Source organism: Pleurodeles waltl, chromosome 4_1 (genome assembly GCF_031143425.1).
Source record: "Pleurodeles waltl isolate 20211129_DDA chromosome 4_1, aPleWal1.hap1.20221129, whole genome shotgun sequence".
Taxonomy (NCBI): Eukaryota; Metazoa; Chordata; class Amphibia; order Caudata; family Salamandridae; genus Pleurodeles; species Pleurodeles waltl.
The window spans coordinates 109,519,041-109,537,204 of record NC_090442.1 but is presented as its reverse complement, the minus strand read 5'-3'; the positions used below and the strand labels follow the sequence as shown (position 1 = coordinate 109,537,204).

The 18,164-nt window shown below is 47.1% G+C and overlaps 1 protein-coding gene across 1 annotated transcript in view; it reads right to left on the bottom strand.

The window, feature by feature from the left end:
* LOC138287082 (glycine N-acyltransferase-like) overlaps positions 1–18,164 on the bottom strand; it is a 214,293-nt gene that overhangs the window by 94,730 nt on the left and 101,399 nt on the right. Inside the window, exons 3-4 of the mRNA XM_069227443.1 lie at positions 7,452–7,578; positions 694–874 (exon numbers count right to left, since the gene is read on the bottom strand). Coding sequence (XP_069083544.1) covers positions 694–874; positions 7,452–7,578 — 308 coding nt within the window. The remainder of the gene's footprint in view (positions 1–693; positions 875–7,451; positions 7,579–18,164) is intronic.

The window sequence follows — 18,164 nt, the reverse complement described above, 5'->3', positions numbered from 1 at the left end:
ACACACCAAAGACATGATCAGTAAACAACTAATAAAAAATGAAAGTAATACAGTTTCACATAAGCGAGCCGACGGCCACCATGAGCATCAGCGTGAAGAGACACGAAAGGAAAAAGAAGTTCGCTTGGAGACAAAGATATCAGCAAAAATGCAATTAGCCATGTAACAGAGGCAATGGCCAAGGCGGTAACAAAACCGCCCTAAGGCGGGACAAACGTAAAGCCTTTACCAACAAAAAGAAATAATTTTTTAAAGGTAAGCCCATGAACGAGTGATAGCGATGGGCATGTGGTGGGCGTGGTTTAAAGCCCAGATACATACCAACATGTCGGAAAAGCAACGCTTGCACGCTGCTATGCTCAACCTTAAAAAGGTAAAGATTTCACAAATATGAATGGGTCGGTAAAATATTAATGTTTTACAACAGGATTTTGTTCATACAATGTTAATAAATATCATAAGCAACTGGTATTTGAAAGGGTGGCATGGTTTCCTGAACCCATTTAAAGTTTGGAAAGTTTTTTTCCAAATCATTAAATGGGTTATCACTTTCGGAGAAAAGGTTTTAGCATTTGCAAACTCTTTGATTTTGTGCATCTGACCCCTAATGTGGCTCATCTCAGCTCAGTGCCATCTCACAGAAAAATGAAAAATATTCCTTGGCTTTGTGTTTTGTTGTCATTATCCACTCACCTTGCTGCGAGCTGACTTCTGGTAGGAGGAGCTAACTTTTCTTCTGAGTTCACCTTTGGGCTACTCTCATAAACACCCAGATGTATATCCCTGACAAACAGGAGGCATTGCTGTTTTTCCAACTTCAATCCTTTAGATTTAGCAATGCTCATGATCACAGGTTCTAGGTACTGCTGCAGACCTAGAGAGAAACCATAAGGTTTCAGAAATGTATTAATCATACATAGTTATTAATAAAATGTCCCCTGGAGGCTTTGCACCATAAATACATATCACACATCATAAAATTCCAGCATGAGCTGTACGGAATCCTTTGCTCAAAAACAGCAAATACAGCAAAAACACTATAAAGTGTCTGTAAATTTAAGTACTTCCTCAGTTCAAGAGAACATCATTCTAACAAGCAATGTGGGTGACAACATTGTTTCTGGAGACCTTGCCTTCTCTTTCTGGAGACTTTGCCTTTCTGACTTGCTGTCCCATTTTTATGCTCCTCCTTTGTGCCTTTGGCTTTCTTTTTTAATCTCTTTAGTGCCTCTTTGTCCATTGTTATGACTTTTTTCACTGTTTCTGTCAAAATGTGCCTGTTGTTGTGCCCCTTGCTCTGCTTAGTGTCTTGGCCACTCTTTTCTTTCTCTATTGCTCTATGTTTTTCATTTTCCTGCTTTCTTGCCTTCTGCACCCTCTAAGCCCTCCTTATCGCTCCCTGTTCTCCTCCCCTTTCCCAGGACTTACTTGGTGGCTACAATGTGGACACACCACCTTTTGCAAAATGTGTGCCAAAGACAAATCCATCCGCACCCATCCGCAAATGAACTGCACCATGGCCAGGAACCCTGCTCCTTTCCCCACCCTCTGCTGCCCCACTGTAACCGGCCTTGCCCTAAATCCCAGCTGCCACTTCCTGCACTGTTATTACACCACACAACATTCAGGGGCAATCTCCTGAGCTTTACTGTAAATGCTCATGCACTCACCCATGCACCTCTCCCCACCCCTGTACCAACAACGCTCAACCAACCTTTTTCCTACTCACACACAAACCAAACACCACCACTGTAATAGCCCACATGCTGCTCAATGCCTGATCACTCACAAGCACACCACAGAAATCTCAGACCTCCCATATGCTCACAGATGTCTTTCTGACAGAAACATATCTGACCCCATCCTCTGCATCGGATATCACCACAGCTATTTCCACCAGTTGCAAGATTATCAGGAAGGACCACCAACACACGCATGGAGGCGGATTTGCCATTGTTAAAAATGAGGTCTCTGGTTGACAGTCAGGTTACCCCCTGTTCAAGCAAGGACCCTCACTCTAGTCAGGGTAAAAGAGAATCACCCTCAGCTAACCCCTATTTACCCCCTTGGTAGCTTGGCAGAGCAGTAGGCTTAACTTCAGAGTGCTAGGTGTAAAGTATTTCTAGCAACACACAGAGTAACTTAATGAAAACAATACAAAATGGCAAAACACCAGTTTAGGAAAATAGGAAATATTTATCTAAACAAAACAAGACGAAAATGACAAAAATCCGACATACACAAGTCAAGTAATGAATTTTTAAAGATTAAACTCAAAAATAGCGCTTAGAAACACAAAATGCTTAGATGAGGTGTTAACACGGCGTTGTAATGGAGTCGTTCCCAACAAGCCGACACCAGCGGCGCCAGACACAGAGTCGCGTAGACCCCCAAGTACAGTACCTTTGGTGGAGAGTGAAAACAAGTCGATGCGCAAAGTCGGGGATCGCAGCGTCTGTGCGAAATGTTGAATTCACGCACTTCGAGCGGCGTCGGTCACGACGTGGTGTGGCGACTTACATGGAGTCGCAGACTTTAGCGGGGCTGCAGCGGCATCAGGCCTGTGAAGGTCGTCGTGTTCCAGCGAAGATCACGGAGTCGGTGCAGGCGGCGTTACCGGATTCAGCAGCGGCGTCGGTCCGAAGTCGATTTCCTTGGATTTCCACCACCTTTCCTTCCAAGGGCCCAGGGACTGGATAGGGCACCACTTGTCAGAGCAGGAGTCTCTCCAGAGACTCCAGGTGCTGGCAGAGAGAAGTCTTTGCTGTCCCTAACACTTCAAACAACAGGAGGCAAGCTCTAAATCAAGCCCTTGGAGATTTCTTCACAAGATGGAAGGCACGCAAAGTCCAGTCTTCGCCCTCTTACTCTGGCAGAAGCAGCAACTGCAGGATAGCTCCACAAAGCACAGTCACAGGCAGGGCTGCTATTCTTCCTCAGCTCTTCAGCTCTTCTCCAGGCAGAGGTTCCTCTTGTTTCCAGAAGTGTTCTAAAGTCTGTAGTTTTGGATGCCCTTCTTATACCCAATTTCTCCTTTGAAGTAGGCCTACTTCAAAGTAAAGTCTCTTTTGAATGTGAAATCCTGCCTTTCCCAGGCCAGGCTCCAGACACTCACCAGGGGGTCGGAGACGGCATTGTGTGAGGACAGACACAGCCCTTTCAGGTGTAAGTGACCACTCGTCCCCTCCCTCCTAGCACAGATGGTTCATCAGGAAATGCAGACTACACCCCAGCTCCCTTTGTGTCACTGTCTAGTGTGAGGTGCAACCAGCCCAACTGTCAATCTGACCCAGACAGGGAATCCACAAACAGGCAGAGTCACAGAAATGGTATAAGCAAGAAAATGCTCACTTTCTAACAGTGGCATTTTCAAACACACAATCTTAAAATCAACTTTACTAAAAAGATGTATTTTTAAATTGTGAGCTCAGAGACCCCAAACTCCACATGTCCATGCTCTCCCAAAGGGAATCTACACTTTAATCATATTTAAAGGTAGCCCCCATGTTAACCTATGAGAGTGACAGGCCTTGCAACAGTGAAAAACAAATGTAGCAATATTTCACTGTCAGGACATCTAAAACACATTACTATATGTCCTACCTTAACCATACACTGCACCCTGCCCTTGGGGCTACCTAGGGCCTACCTTTGGTGTGCCTTACATGTAAGAAAAGGGACAGTTTAGGCCTGGCAAGTTGAATTTACAGTTAAAACTGCACACACAGACACTGCAGAGCTACGTATGTGGGTGGTACAACCAGTGCTGCAGGCCCACTAGTAGCATTTGATTTACAGGCCCTGGCACCTCGACTACCTACATGCCGGCTCATCACACCCCGCCAAAATCCATCAAGATATGTCAACACCTAAGATCCCTTAAATGCAACACAAGCCCGAGAGCCCCACTGCAAGCCGAATGATCTGAGGCTCACAAAACATAACTGCAAGCAACTGATGCGCAAATAATTACAAACCAAGACATCACAGACAAAGACATCTTCAAATCCACCCTGAACGGCTATCACCATTCGATCTGGATCACCAAGCACACAGCACTCACAGACTGCATCAACACAAACACTAACTGCAACAAGCAAATTTTTGCTGCCATCACAGAAATCACCACACCTGCAGCCACCACCAGCAACATCACCCCCTCACAAGACCTCTGCAACAAACTCTTGGAATTCTTCTTTAACAGGATCACTTCCATAAACAGCAATTTTGCCCCTCATCCAGACCTGACTGCTTTTACAAATTAAATTGCCATCTCAGCAGAAGAATGGATGCTGACCTCATGTCTGTCCGTCATAACAAACAAAACCATCACTACTATGAAGGCCATACTCTTAGGGGCCACTTCAGACCTCTGGCTCATCATGCTTTTACCAAAGGACTCCTACCTATCAGCAGTCTTACAGAAGAAGCTATCTTACACTCTTGCTCAACACCCCATAAACTCAGTAATATTCCTTGATGCCAGGAAATAGGCCACTGTCACTCCCCTGCTCAAAAAACTCTCCCCTGACTCAACCATGCTCCTCCAACAACAGACCGATCTCCCCCATACTACACCATACCATACCATACCATACCATACCTGGCCATAGTCTTAGAGAAGCTCATCAAGAGACATCACACCAACAACCACAAGCTCCTTGATTCTACAGAGACAGGCTTCTGGGCAAACTTTTCTTGGGATATGACTGGGTCTTTAATGCCATATTCATCAGATGCCTTAATGAGACTGGTATCCAAGGACAAGCCCTCTGCTGGATCCACTCCTTCCTCATGGACAGAGCACAAGCTATCAACCTATCACACGACATCCATGGAATCCTGAAAAATCATCTGTGGAGTGCTTCAAGGTTCATCCCTCTACCCCACCATTTTCAACGCATAAATGATCCCTCTGGCCAACGTCATATGTGAACACACAACATCAACATCCTCTCCTACGCTGATGACACGCAATTCTTACTATCACTCTCATTCAAAACTCCCAACACAAGCAACAACTTCACTTCCTAAATGACAGTATTGCTAACTGCATGATATCCAATTTTTTCAAACTCAACACTGACAACACAGAAATAGTGATTTTTGGCAAGTACACCTTGCTTTAGCAAATAGTGGCCAGTCGAGCTTGATCCCACTTTAAGCCCAGCACCCACATCAGGAAACTCAGAATCATTATAAACAGCAAACTGGACACAACTGCACAAATCAGTGCAGTCACAGAATCCTGCTTCCACATCTTGAAGATACCTAGGAAGATCCTCAAATGGCTCCCAAGCAACAGCTGGGAGCCTTATCACCAGCAAGCTGGACTATGAACATGCTCTACATGTCACCAAACAACTCACCATAAGACTACCAAACATCAGGTGGGGATGGATTGGTGCCTGCAAGCTGGACACACAATATACAAAAGCAGGGGATGCTTCAGAAATGTAATAAAATATGGGGCCTGCAGGAGGAGTTCAGGATCTCGACTGATAGTTGCCAAAACAGTCTGCAACAGGTCAAATATACATGTACTTCTGAGGTTTGGTGGTATGCAATATCAGAATCAGATGTTTTTTCTCTTCTTTATGGCATAATAAAAAGAACTTAAAACAAAAAATAGACTACAACCCATCCAGAACTCATCCGCAAGACTGAGTGGTATAACAAAACTTGAGGGGGCTTCCCTGTAAAGTACATGGAGGGGGCCCCTAGCCCGACCAATTCATGATCTCTCAGGCCAGAGGCCTGATGCCCATGCACGGCGCTGGACGGTGAGCGGTGCGTGACTGCTGCTGCTGAGGGGGCCCCATGGAGCTCGGGCCCCCGCACTGCAGGGGATGCTGGGACTAGTGTTACACCACTGGCCAGATTCATCATCAACCTCCCATGCAGAACTCATATCACATCACACCACAGTATAACACAAATTAATCCCAGCCCACCTGAACAGTTGCACCTCCTTCCACCATCACTGAGACACCTCCTCTCTTCCAGAGTCCAAGTTGCACACAACCCGAGGCCAGGCTTTAAATTACTACACTCCTGAAGCATGAGGTGACCGCCCACTACACATCAGAACCTCCTCCTCTCTTCTTGAATTCTGCAGAAAGCTGAAGACATTGCTCTTCAACTAACCCCTTCCCCCATGCCCTATGAAGGCTAAGCATACACTCCTACTCAGTGCCATGATATCAAGCTTTACAATACACATAACTTCATAAAGGTTTAGTTTGCTTGAGCTCCATATGCACTGGCAATAAGTGAAGAAGCCTCTGTTCACTGCCTGTACGTTAACAAATTGTACATTGAGCTGATTCCTAAAGAGGACAAAGTGGACATGTACTTGAAATTGAGCACTCAAGCAATAAATGCTCTAAAAACAACCCCACATCAGTAAAGTCCTAGATAATGACTCATTCAGGTGTTCTCAGTTACTAGAATAACTGCATTATGCTAGAACTAATACATTTCTATGGCAGATGGCTGACCTCCACTGAAGTGTACCTCTATCTACTCAAGGACAATTTAGGCCCAGATTTATGGCGGCCTAGTTCCATCCCAACACCACATTAGCGTAGTTTTTTGTATGCTAATGTGGCATTGGTAGGGCATTGCATTGTGCCACTTTGTAACCCCTTGCACCACATTATGTTTGATCCAGGCATAATGAATGCAAAGGGGTCATTCGGGCGCTAGGGGGGCTGTAAAAATAGTGCAAAGGAATCTAGAAGATTCCTTTGCGCCATTTTTATCTGCATTTTCAACGCCTGCTAAGTGCAGGCATTAATAAGAGACTCCCATTGTGTTCAATGGGTCTCTGGGTTCTTTGCAGGATTAGAGTAATAATTTTCCATGCTAATCCTACAAAGCGCAGGATTAGCCTAAAAAATTATGAAGCTAGTCACCCTGACTACTGCCATGGTGTGCCGTATTTTAAATACAGCGTACAAATGGTGGCGTTAGGGGGGCACTAACGGGTGCTAGAAAAGTGGAGCTGCACTAGGTGCAGCACCACTTTTCATATATCTACCCGTTAGCCTCACACACCTGCCTAATTCACTTTAGTTAACTTCAGGCCATTGAAATGTTCTCTTCAGTCTGATGATGGTACCCCATCAAGTATTACATAGAAATAATGACTAACTTTATAAATATGTCATCAAGGTTTTGCACCCATATATAATAAGCTTCTCATTTGATACCGTTATTCAAATTGCAAAAGTAAACATGCATGCTGTCATCTATGTCTCTTCACAAGAAGTCTGTTGATCTAAACCTTTTTGGGGAAATATCTCCTTTTCTATATTTATCTATTGTGTGCATACCGAGTACCAAAAAAAATAAGCATCAGTTTTCAATGGGACTATTCATAAAATATAAGTGTTCAAGATTGGCAATTGTGTCCCCATTATCCAGTTCACACATTCAGTTGGACTTACTTTCTAACATCAGGAGTTGATTCCAGTTGATAAGATTGCTGTTCTCCAGTATCATTCTGAGGTTCTCTGGGTCCTTGGTGAAGATATTGTAGGTGTTTGTGTAGAAGTCTGTATCATCCACCATTTCCTAAACAAACATTTGGAAAACAACAGAAGGCATTTTGGCTTCCATTTCATATAATTTCTGAGGTTCTGCGCCAAGATGCATACAGATGTACTCTACACTTATAAGTAACAATTCAAAATTTTAATTCGTATTTCACTTCTGTAGGTTTCCAATATATTTAATGGGTGCCCTCAGGCACTAAATATTGGGCCGATGGCAATTTCAGAAGAAATCGGGCAGCAATGATGAGTTGTGGCTCTTGTCCTTTGGTGATGAAGCTTGGACACCTGAGGGATAGCTCACATGTTTGACCTATATGTTTGACCTGTGGGTAGACTGAGGGATAGCTCAGCTTTATGAAGCCTGAACATTTAATTTATGCTTAACCAGAGGCAAGCACCACATTGTAAAACAGATATAGAAATTGCTTTAATATATCCCTTGTGTGTTTTTTATAGATAGTGTCTATGCAAGGGCAATATACCAGAACTCTATTTGTGTAGGCATTGCATTTCTGTTTCCAGCCTCTTCCAGTACATGTATTTTGGCAGCAAAATGCTTGTGAAACCTTATTTTGTTGTCAAGCTGGTTCTTTCTAATTGTGTATTATAGGTTACCAATGCCAAACAATTGCACATTGAAAATACTACTTTGTGTACTGCTTGTTTCAATGTTACAATGGCGAACTGATGACCATGTTGTCTCCCTGTGTCTCTCTTGGGCCCCATTCAGGGTTGCTCCTTTCTCTACTCAGGGCAGGCTAATTGCTATACTTAGCATAGACATTTAGGAATAACCATTAAAGAGCATACGGGTGTTCTTCTCAAAGGAACATTGGAGAAACCATAACAAATATTGCATTATATAAAGCTCATTAACCCTACAGGATTTCAACTCAACATTGATATCCAAATGTAATTTACACTTTAAGGGGGTCATTTTGACCCTGGCAGTACGAGACCGCCAGGGCTAAAATGACGGAAGCACGGCCAACAGGCTGGCGGTGCTTCCTGGCCTATTTTGACCACGGCGGAAACACCGCGGTCGCACCGCCGGGGCCGGCGGTATTCCGCCACTTCTGCCCCAGCGATAATAATCCGCCTGGGCAGCGCTGCTTGCAGCGCTGCCCAGGGGATTACGACTCCCCGACCGCCAGACTTTTTCTGGCAGTTTGCACCGCCAGTAAAAGGCTGGCGGAACGGGGAGTCGTGGAGCCTGCGCCTGCAGGAGGAACAGTATATGGGCTTCAGGGAGGAACTCAGAACCATCAATTCCACCCTGGGCACCATCGTAGCGGTGCTGAAGGAAGTACTCAACACCAAGAGGGACTCTGTGGCAGTGCAAGGGGCCCCTGACACTGGCCTGGACGATGAACTGTCCACCACCTCCGCCGGTGCTAGTGGACAGGAGACACCGCCACAGGACCACCACACCAGCACCCCACCCCCTGCAGAGGGAGAACCACCACGCAAATGGTCCCTGAGATACAGGACAAAGACAGAAAACGATGCCAGGACCCTGCCAAGAAATTAGACCACCCTGATTGTCATCCTACTGTCCCACTGTGTCACCCTGTCCATCCTTACACTGCCTCAGCTCCACTTCCTATGCCCATATGGGCAATGTACCTGTGAGACTAATAGACTGGACTCTGCCATGGACATTCCTCCGCCATCACCCCTCACTATTTTACAACCCCCTCCAATATTGAGCACTTAAATAAACACCCTTAAAGCACAAAACAATCTGGAGTCTGTCTGTGATTTTGGAATACTGTATTAGCAATAACTGTGGCAAAAAGCTTTTTCATTGGTAATGTCAACATACCTATGTCACACAGCTATAGTCCATGAGGAATCAAAGCAGATGTCACACAGAGGGACCCACATCTGTGAAATCGTAAGGGAAAGTGACAACTCAGTGACCATACACTGGGTGAAAACGACAGACAGTAGAGAGGTAGTAGTGTTTAAGTACATGTAGTAGGCAGGTTTGTATTCTTACCTGTGTGTCACTGGAAATATTGCTGGATCACTGAGTCCCTGTTGTCCATGTCTTCTTTCTCTGCTTCCTCATCTTCACTGTCCACAGGCTCTACAGCTGCAACAACACTGCCATCTGGAACATCCTCCTGCAGAAAAGGCACCTGTCGTTGAAAAGCCAAGTTGTGAAGCATACAGCAGGCCACGATGATCTGGCACACCTTCTTTGGTGAGAAGAATAGGAATCCACCTGTCATATGGAGGCACCTGAACCTGGCCTTCAGGAGGCCGAAGGTCCGCTCAATCACCCTCCTAGTTCGCCCATGGGCTTCATTGTAGCGTTCCTCTGCCCTTGTCCTGGGATTCCTCACTGGGGTCAGTAGCCATGACAGGTTGGGGTAACCAGAGTCACCTGCAAATGGCGAGGGACAACTGTTAGACACACACTAACCTGGAGGGATATCCTCAGACCCAGACAACCATTCCCACTAACTAGCTTCCAGGTGCTCACCTAATAGCCACACACGGTGCCTCTGGAGTTGACCCATCACATAAGGGATGCTGCTATTCCGCAGGATGTAAGCGTCAGGCACTGAGCCAGGGAACATGGCATTCACATGGGAGATGTATTGGTCGGCCAAACATACCATCTGTACATTCATCGAATGATAACTCTTCTGGTTTCTGTATACCTGTTCACTCCTGTGGGGGTGTACCAAAGCCACATGTGTCCCATCAATGGCCCCTATGATGTTGGGGATATGTCCCAGGGCATAGAAATCACCTTTCACTGTAGGCAAATCCTCCACCTGAGGGAAAACGATGTAGCTCCGCATGTGTTTCAGCAGGGCAGACAACACTCTGGACAACACGTTGGAGAACATAGGCTGGGACATCCCTGATGCTATGGCCACTGTTGTTTGAAATGACCCACTTGCAAGGAAATGGAGCACTGACAGGACCTGCACTTGAGGGGGAATTCCTGTGGGATGGCGGATAGCTGACATCAGGTCTGGCTCCAACTGGGTACACAGTTCCTGGATCGTGGCACAGTCAAGCCTGTATGTGATTATCACATGTCTTTCCTCCATTGTCGACAGGTCCACCAACGGTCGGTACACCGGAGGATGCCGCCATCTCCTCACATGTCCCAGCGGACGGTGCCTATGAAGGACAACATCGAGCACAGAGTCAAACAAGTCAGAGGTACGTACCCACAGCTTACACAAAACACCATTCATAATCAAAAAAGTGCCCTGTATGTGTGTTGAGTCTAGGTCTAGGTATGTGTGACGCAGTTGAAAATGAAGCCATGTGGGCCCCTGAAATGGCGGCTGCCTGACCTCTAAAGTGGGACAATGGGATGTGAGGTAACTGCGTTGCCGTTGTACACCGTTGCGGTAGGCGGTCGAAGACCCCGGCGCAATGCTGCATTGGTTAACATTGGACCCTATGGGTCCCAGGAGCGGGCGGTGACGGTACGCACCGCCGCGGACGTGATCGCCATTTTCTATCTGTACAATCACTCAATACCTGATCTTTGACAGGAGAGGACCTACACTGCAAGTGCTGCTGTGACCTAGGTCTGGAAGAGACAATGGCTCGAGTGTCTGGGGAAAGGGCCCCTGCCTTCACATCGGAGGAGTTGGAGAAACTCGTGGACGGGGTCCTCCCCCAGTACACGCTACTCTACGGTCCTCCAGACAAACAGGTAAGTACACTGGGCGCATGCTGTATGGGCTGTGCCTGTGTGGAGAGGGGTGGATGTAAGAAGGAAGGGGAGAGAGTGCGCATGCTTGAAACGACGGTGAGTGCATGTGCCACATGGCAAGGGTAGGGATGGGGGCCAATCACTTTGACGGTGCAGTTGGTGATAACTTTCTCTTCCCCCTGTACAAATCATATAGGTCAGCGCCCACCATAAAAAACATATTTGGCGTGCCATCGCCAAGGACGTCCGGACCCTGGGGGTCTACCACAGACAGAGCACCCACTGCCGGAAAAGATGGGAGGACATTCGCTGCTGGAGCAAGAAGACGGCGGAGGCTCAGCTGGGGATGGCCTCCCAACGTGGGAGGGGTGCCCGTCGCACCATGACCCCCCTGATGTTCAGGATCCTGGCGCTGGCGTGCCCGGAGTTGGATGGGCGCTGAGGGCATCACAGCAGCCACAAGGGGGTGAGTACACTCGCATTCTGCTGATTTTGCGCTCAGTGGAGGTGTCTGGGTGGGGGAGGTGGGTTGTGGGTTTCCCTAGGCCAGGGCGAGTTCTGTAGGCAAGGTCCCTCCGTAAGGCAGGCAATGTGGCATCCCACCCCACCTCTGTAGAGTGCCAAGTACACCTAGTCATGCCCCTGTGTCGTCCATAGCCTTGTAGGCCATTTCCCAGGAATTGAACAGTGGAGCCCAAGAGCGTGGTGTAGTGCAGGGGGATTCTGTGTCTGTCGTGTCCACCAACGGTAGCGGTAATGCATGCACTCAACATGTCTTTCTTCTGTTGTCCCCCCCCTTTTTGTGGTCTCTCTGTTCTTGTGTGCATTAGCATCATCAGGCGTAGGAGCAGTGGCACCGGAGCACGAGGGGGCTGCATCCCACATGGCCATGGAGGGCCACACTACGGAATCGGACTTCACCAGTGGGGCGGAGGACGACGGGAGCTCCACGGCGGGGACAGGAGCTGAGACCAGTGACACGGACTCGTCCTCTGATGGGAGCTCCCTTGTGGTGGCGGCAACATCTGTGCCCCCCCATCTACACGTACAGCCGCCACCCCCCCTTCCAGCACCGCCCTCCCTGCAGCCCCTCAGCCTTTGCCCCTGCCCGCTCACCCGGGATGGTGGGCATCACCTTCGCCCCAGGCACCTCAGGTCCTGCCCCAGTCACCCCTGCTGCCCTCAGTGAGGAGGCCATTGACCTCCTCAGGTCCCTCACTGTTGGGCAGTCTACCATTTTGAATGCCATCCAAGGTGTAGAAAGGCAGTTGCAACAAACAAATGCATTCCTGGAGGGCATTCATTCTGGTCAGGCGGCCCTTCAGCGAGCTTTTCAGACTCTGGCCTCAGCACTGATGGCAGCCATTGTCCCTGTGTCTAGCGTCCTCCCTCCAACTTCCTCCACCCCGACCCAATCCCCTGTGCCTCAGCCTATCCCAAGCACACCTACAGACCAGCATGCACACACGTCAACACACAAGGGAAGCTCAGGCAAACATGAGCACCACACATCCCACAGGCACTCACACAAGCATCACACACATGCAGGAATATGGAGTGCACCGGCCACCAGGGCAGCCAGTGTGGCACGGAGCCACAGCACAGACAGTCCCCCACCTGTGAAGCATCAGAAGTTAGCCAGTGCCTGGAAGGAGAGGGGGAAGACTCCAGCCACCAAAGCCGCTCCCAGGGGTACAGGTGGGAGTGTGGACTCAGCTGCGACACCTTCCAAGTTGGGGAAGGGGCACAAGAAAGTCAGCAAGTCTGTGAAGAGCAGCATGGCGGAGAAGACCGCCATCATCCCAGATGCCCAGGAGGCCACCGCCAGCACCAGCCAAGCTGCCCAGAAGGCCAGCGCCAGCACAAGCCCAGCTGCCCAGGAGGCCAGCGCCAGCACAAACCCAGCTGCCCAGGAGGCCACCGCCAGCACCAGCCCAGCTGCCCAGGAGGCCACCGCCAGCACAAGCCCGGTTGGCCACCGCCAGCACAAGCCCAGCTGCCCAGGAAGCCACCGCCAGCACCAGCCCAGCTGCCCAGAAGGCCACCACCAGCACAAGCCCAGCTGCCCAGGAGGCCACCGCCAGCACAAGCCCAGCTGCCCAGGAGGCCACCGCCAGCACAAGCCCAGCTACCCAGGAGGCCACCGCCAGCACAACCCCCTCTGGGCCATGAAGGACCACCAGTAAAAGCCCCGCTGGGCCATAAAGGTCCGCCAGCAGCTGAGTCACTGCAATGGAGACCGCCTTCTCAAGCACCGCTGAACAGAGCACCGCCGCCTCAAGCACCGCTGAACAGGGCACCGCCGCCTCAAGAACCGCTGAACAGGGCACCGCCTTCTCAAGCACCGCTGAACAGGGCACTGCCGCCACAAAAACCGATGAACTATCGATCAATAATGATTATGTTGGTTAAAAGTGGAACAATATTAGATAAATACAAGGACCGCTCTGCTTCTCTTTTGCTCTGACCTTCTAGCTTGCACTGTGGCCTCGGGCTCTGCTCTACCTCCGAGACTCGAGCCACAAGCAATATTAGTGTACAGTGATATACGACCCCACCTCCCATTATCATCTATTCATTCCCTCAACCTGAGAGGGTAAGCAGCTGTGTTTTTGTAAACAATAATCAATAGTCCAATAAGCAAAGTGTCAGAAAAAAAGGCAGTGGCTTTCTCAAGCAAAACGATGTGCAACAATCTTTTTTGGTGTCCCCCTCCTATCCCCCATGACATCCTCCTCGGATTCCCTCACTACCACACATGAAAAGTTCCCCTCATCTTTCCATGGCCCTCTCTCAAATACAGTTATTTGTTTTAATGCACTGGTAAAGGCTGGCTTTACTAATCCACTCAGCTATTCAATAAAATACAGACCTGTTCTTTGCACCAGGCATATTAACCCTGTGGGCTACTTTATGGCCACTCCAAACTGCTTCTAGACAAAACTAAGATCTCTCTCTCTCTCTGTCTATCAGGTACATTAATCAAAAGAGTTATCTTGACATTTTATGTTGCTGCCTGAAAGCTGGATGCACAAGGAACACTGCAACAGGTCAGTCCACCCCCCTTCAGGTCAGCATCTAAAACCGGCCCTGATTGGGAAAGAAATGTCTAACTATTGTAATTGCATATGACTTTAATCCAGTGATTTAACAGAATTACATGCATATTGCAACATGAGTTTGGCCACCTTTTCTCTTCATGATGTTCAGACTTCTTTTTATGAGGTTTCATGCAGCCTGTTTAAGACTCTTAGGCCCATATTTATACTTTTTTAGCGCCGCATTTGTGTCATTTTTTTTATAAAATTGTATTTTGTAAGTTTGCGCCGCTTTTGTGTAAAAAAATTACGCGAATTCAGCGCTAAAAAAGTATAACTATGGGCCTTAATCTGAAGGTTCTGAGTTTGATCCTTATGGACCATGAGCCAAGACCCCAAGTTTAGGTCATTGGTACCACTCGTTGGGGACGGGTTTTAACATGATGATTTTGCAAGCTAAGGATGCCTAAAGATGGAAAAGTTGTGATAGCAAGCCACCACTCTTAGCCTTTTGTCTGATATTATTGGATTAGCAACCATATCCGAAAAAAATAATGGTTTTCATATTTTTGATAAATAGCATACAAATCAATCATAATATGTGGAAAAATAAATCTAATTCCACCTGATTGGTTAAATTTAAACTAATTTAAAAATAAGTATGATTATTAATTGTAATAGTAACAATATAGTCCTTTAAATAATAACAATGACACTTCATTGTATTCCTCATATATTGATATAGATTATGTGCATAATTTTCACTTACAATTTCAAGTAATAATAATTATCACATCTTACATAGGCAATGTATGTCATGAGTGAACATAAACATACATTTTATCATTCACAGTCATCCTCATTATCTTCTTCTTCTGAATAGGTGTGATCATTCTCTGCATCTGTTTCAGTTTCACAGGTGGGAAGCCTGCACATGTCAGTGAACTTGAGGTAAATTTAGGCAGCAGATACATGTTGGCAGTCGTGTTTTCCAACTTTGACCCTCTCCCAATTGGACTATGTGTCTGTGGATCATTCAGAAGACATCTCTTGCTTATAGCAGCTTGATAATTCACACCTTTGGCATGTTTCTTCAAACAGTCCCTGCAAGATGGAAGTTGATGACTGTCTATCTCACCCTTCTTTGCTCAGAATAGGTGATTTCTTAAGTCATTAATGTGATGGACCAAAGATTTTGGTGTATTCAGCAAGGACAAGAATTGCTCCAATTTGTCCATTAGTTCTTCAGTGATCCCATTTGTTTCCAAGCTGTGAAAATGTTTCCTGTATATGTCTGTTGGCAGACAGGATTTTGAATGTACTTGCTTTTCCTTTTCCCACAAATGCGCTTACTGTGTCACATCTGGTAAACGTATAGAGCCCTATCATAGCTGGACAAACATTTTCACCAAGAGTTGTTGTCAAGGACTCGCATGCGTATTTCAGTACAGCATTTCAGAAACAATTTAGCCATGATTCTGTCATGGAATCCCAAACACATAATAAACACATCGGTGTCATGTGAGCTTATCATTACTGCCTCATAACCCTCATTAGCAGCATGTGCAGCATGCAGCAGCAAACAACTATATGCTTCTTCATGTGTACTGTTGAGGTCAGGCACTTCGTGAATCTCTTCATATGTGATTTTGTAGCATTTATCTTCACAGTTCGCTAACAGTATTTTATTCTCAAGTTTTACAAAATACTCCGGTTTCCTCCATTGATTAACAAGAAATGTGATGAGTTGTTTTGCTTCTTATTTTGCTTAGGAATGTCCTCCTCTGTCTGACAATCTGGGAAGATGAGATGCTCTCTAACTGGTGCCCAATTTCTTCCCTTATGATTGTCCTTTCACTGCTCTTAATAGATGTCTCATTGTACATATCAGATACAAAATGGATTCTTTGACTCTTAGGGCCAGATGTAGCAAAATAGCAAATTGCGACTTGCAATTTGCGAGTCCGTGCGACTCGCAAATTGCAAGTCGCAATTTGCTATGCAGAAAGGTGTCTCAGACACCTTCTGCAACTCGCAATGGGGTCGCAAAGACCCACTTCATTAATATTAATGAGGTGGGTCGCAATTTGCGACCCCATTGCGAGTATGGGCACTCACGGGGATGGTGGCCTGCTGGAGACAGCAGACCACCATGTCCTTGACTGCTTTTTAATAAAGCAGTTTTTTTTGCTATCTGCAGCCCGTTTTCCTTAAAGGAAAACGAGCTGCACTTAGAAAAAAAAAAAAGAAACCTTTTGTTTCGGTATTTTTCAGAGCCTGCTCTGAAAAAAAATTTTTGTTTCCATTCACAAAGGGGAAGGGGTCCCATGGGGACCCCTTCCCGTTTGCGACTGGGTTACCATCCACTTCAAGTGGATGGTAACTGCGATTTCAAAGCGGTCGCAAATGAAATTGCATAGCATTGCAAGTGGCAAATAGGAAGGGAACACCCCTTCCTATTTGCGAGTCGGAAATGCATTTTGCGAGTCGGATCCGACTAGCAAAATGCATTTCTACATACCGGAGAGGCTTTTGCGCCTCGCAAACGGCGTTTTTCGCCGTTTGTGAGTCGCAAAACCCTTTCTACATCTGGCCCTTATTTCCTTCCCGCAAAGCCATGGACAAGACAGATATAGCCACTTCACCAAAGTTTGATTCCTCTCCTTTTACTTTCTGAACAAAAACCATACCATCATTCAACGTGGCTGATTTTCCAGTCATTTCCTCTACAGGGGTAAAAAAAAATTGCAAGTATGTTGCCAAAACAGCTTTGTTTGTCTTTCACAACAGACCTTCTGGAGTTACTAAAGCCCATGGTAAAGGTCCTAAGGGATGAAAGGGTACACTGTCACAATGATTCAACCAAATAGTGCATTGTCTGCTTTCATGATGATTGTCCTGCCATTGCTATTCAATGCCTTCTTCTTGGACATGTTAGTGAAGGTTTTCAATTTGTTCATTTTCATTGGGTCATGAAACTTCCTAATAGGTGGATTATTTTCAAGTTGCTCAAGTTTGAAGTCTGTATTGCACTGTTCACCTATTTTATGTGCCTTCATTATGTCAAACACTATGGGGGTCATTAAGAGTTCGGCGGTCGCAGGACTGCCATGTTGGTGGTTGCGGCCATACCGCCAACAGGCTGGTGGAGAAGACCGCCAAATTATGACCATGGCGGTCTTCCCAACAGAAAACAGCCAATCCACCCCAGTACAATCAGGCTGCCACGGAGGATGGCAGCCACCTTGAGGCCCGCAGAGAGAGCATGTTGCTGTCAGACAGATTATGAGGCTGCACACCGCCAAGGTTTTTGCCACGGTCACACCACCACGGAAACCAACTCTACAAAAAGAAAACACCCACTTTCAGGGGCACATACCAGAACTGCATTGCTTCCCTCTGCTCCTGCTCGCCCAACGATTCCGGAACCAGCAACAATGATGGCGACGACACCAACCGTGAGTACACACACCTACCTGTCACTGTTGGAAAATGCCAGTACACCTACGCACACACAACATACACATCCAGGATGGCTGCCGAGAGCGACATGCACACACGCAACCTCACACTAACAGGCACGCACACACATACACACATGCACATACACAGTACACACACCGGAAATTAAGCATAGCTTGCCTTGTGATGGGAAAATTGCCGCAAGGCCGAACTGGAATGGCATAGACCGACTTCCCGAGTGAAGATTCAACACAGTGCCTGCATTACGACCAGAAACTGGATGCACAGCCCTACCGGATCAACTCACAGCCGAGCCGGAACGACGCAGCCCGACTTCCTTAGTGAAGAATCGACGCAGCGCCTCCTGTGCAACAGAAAATTCAATGGATCGCCTACTGGATCAATGCAATGCCT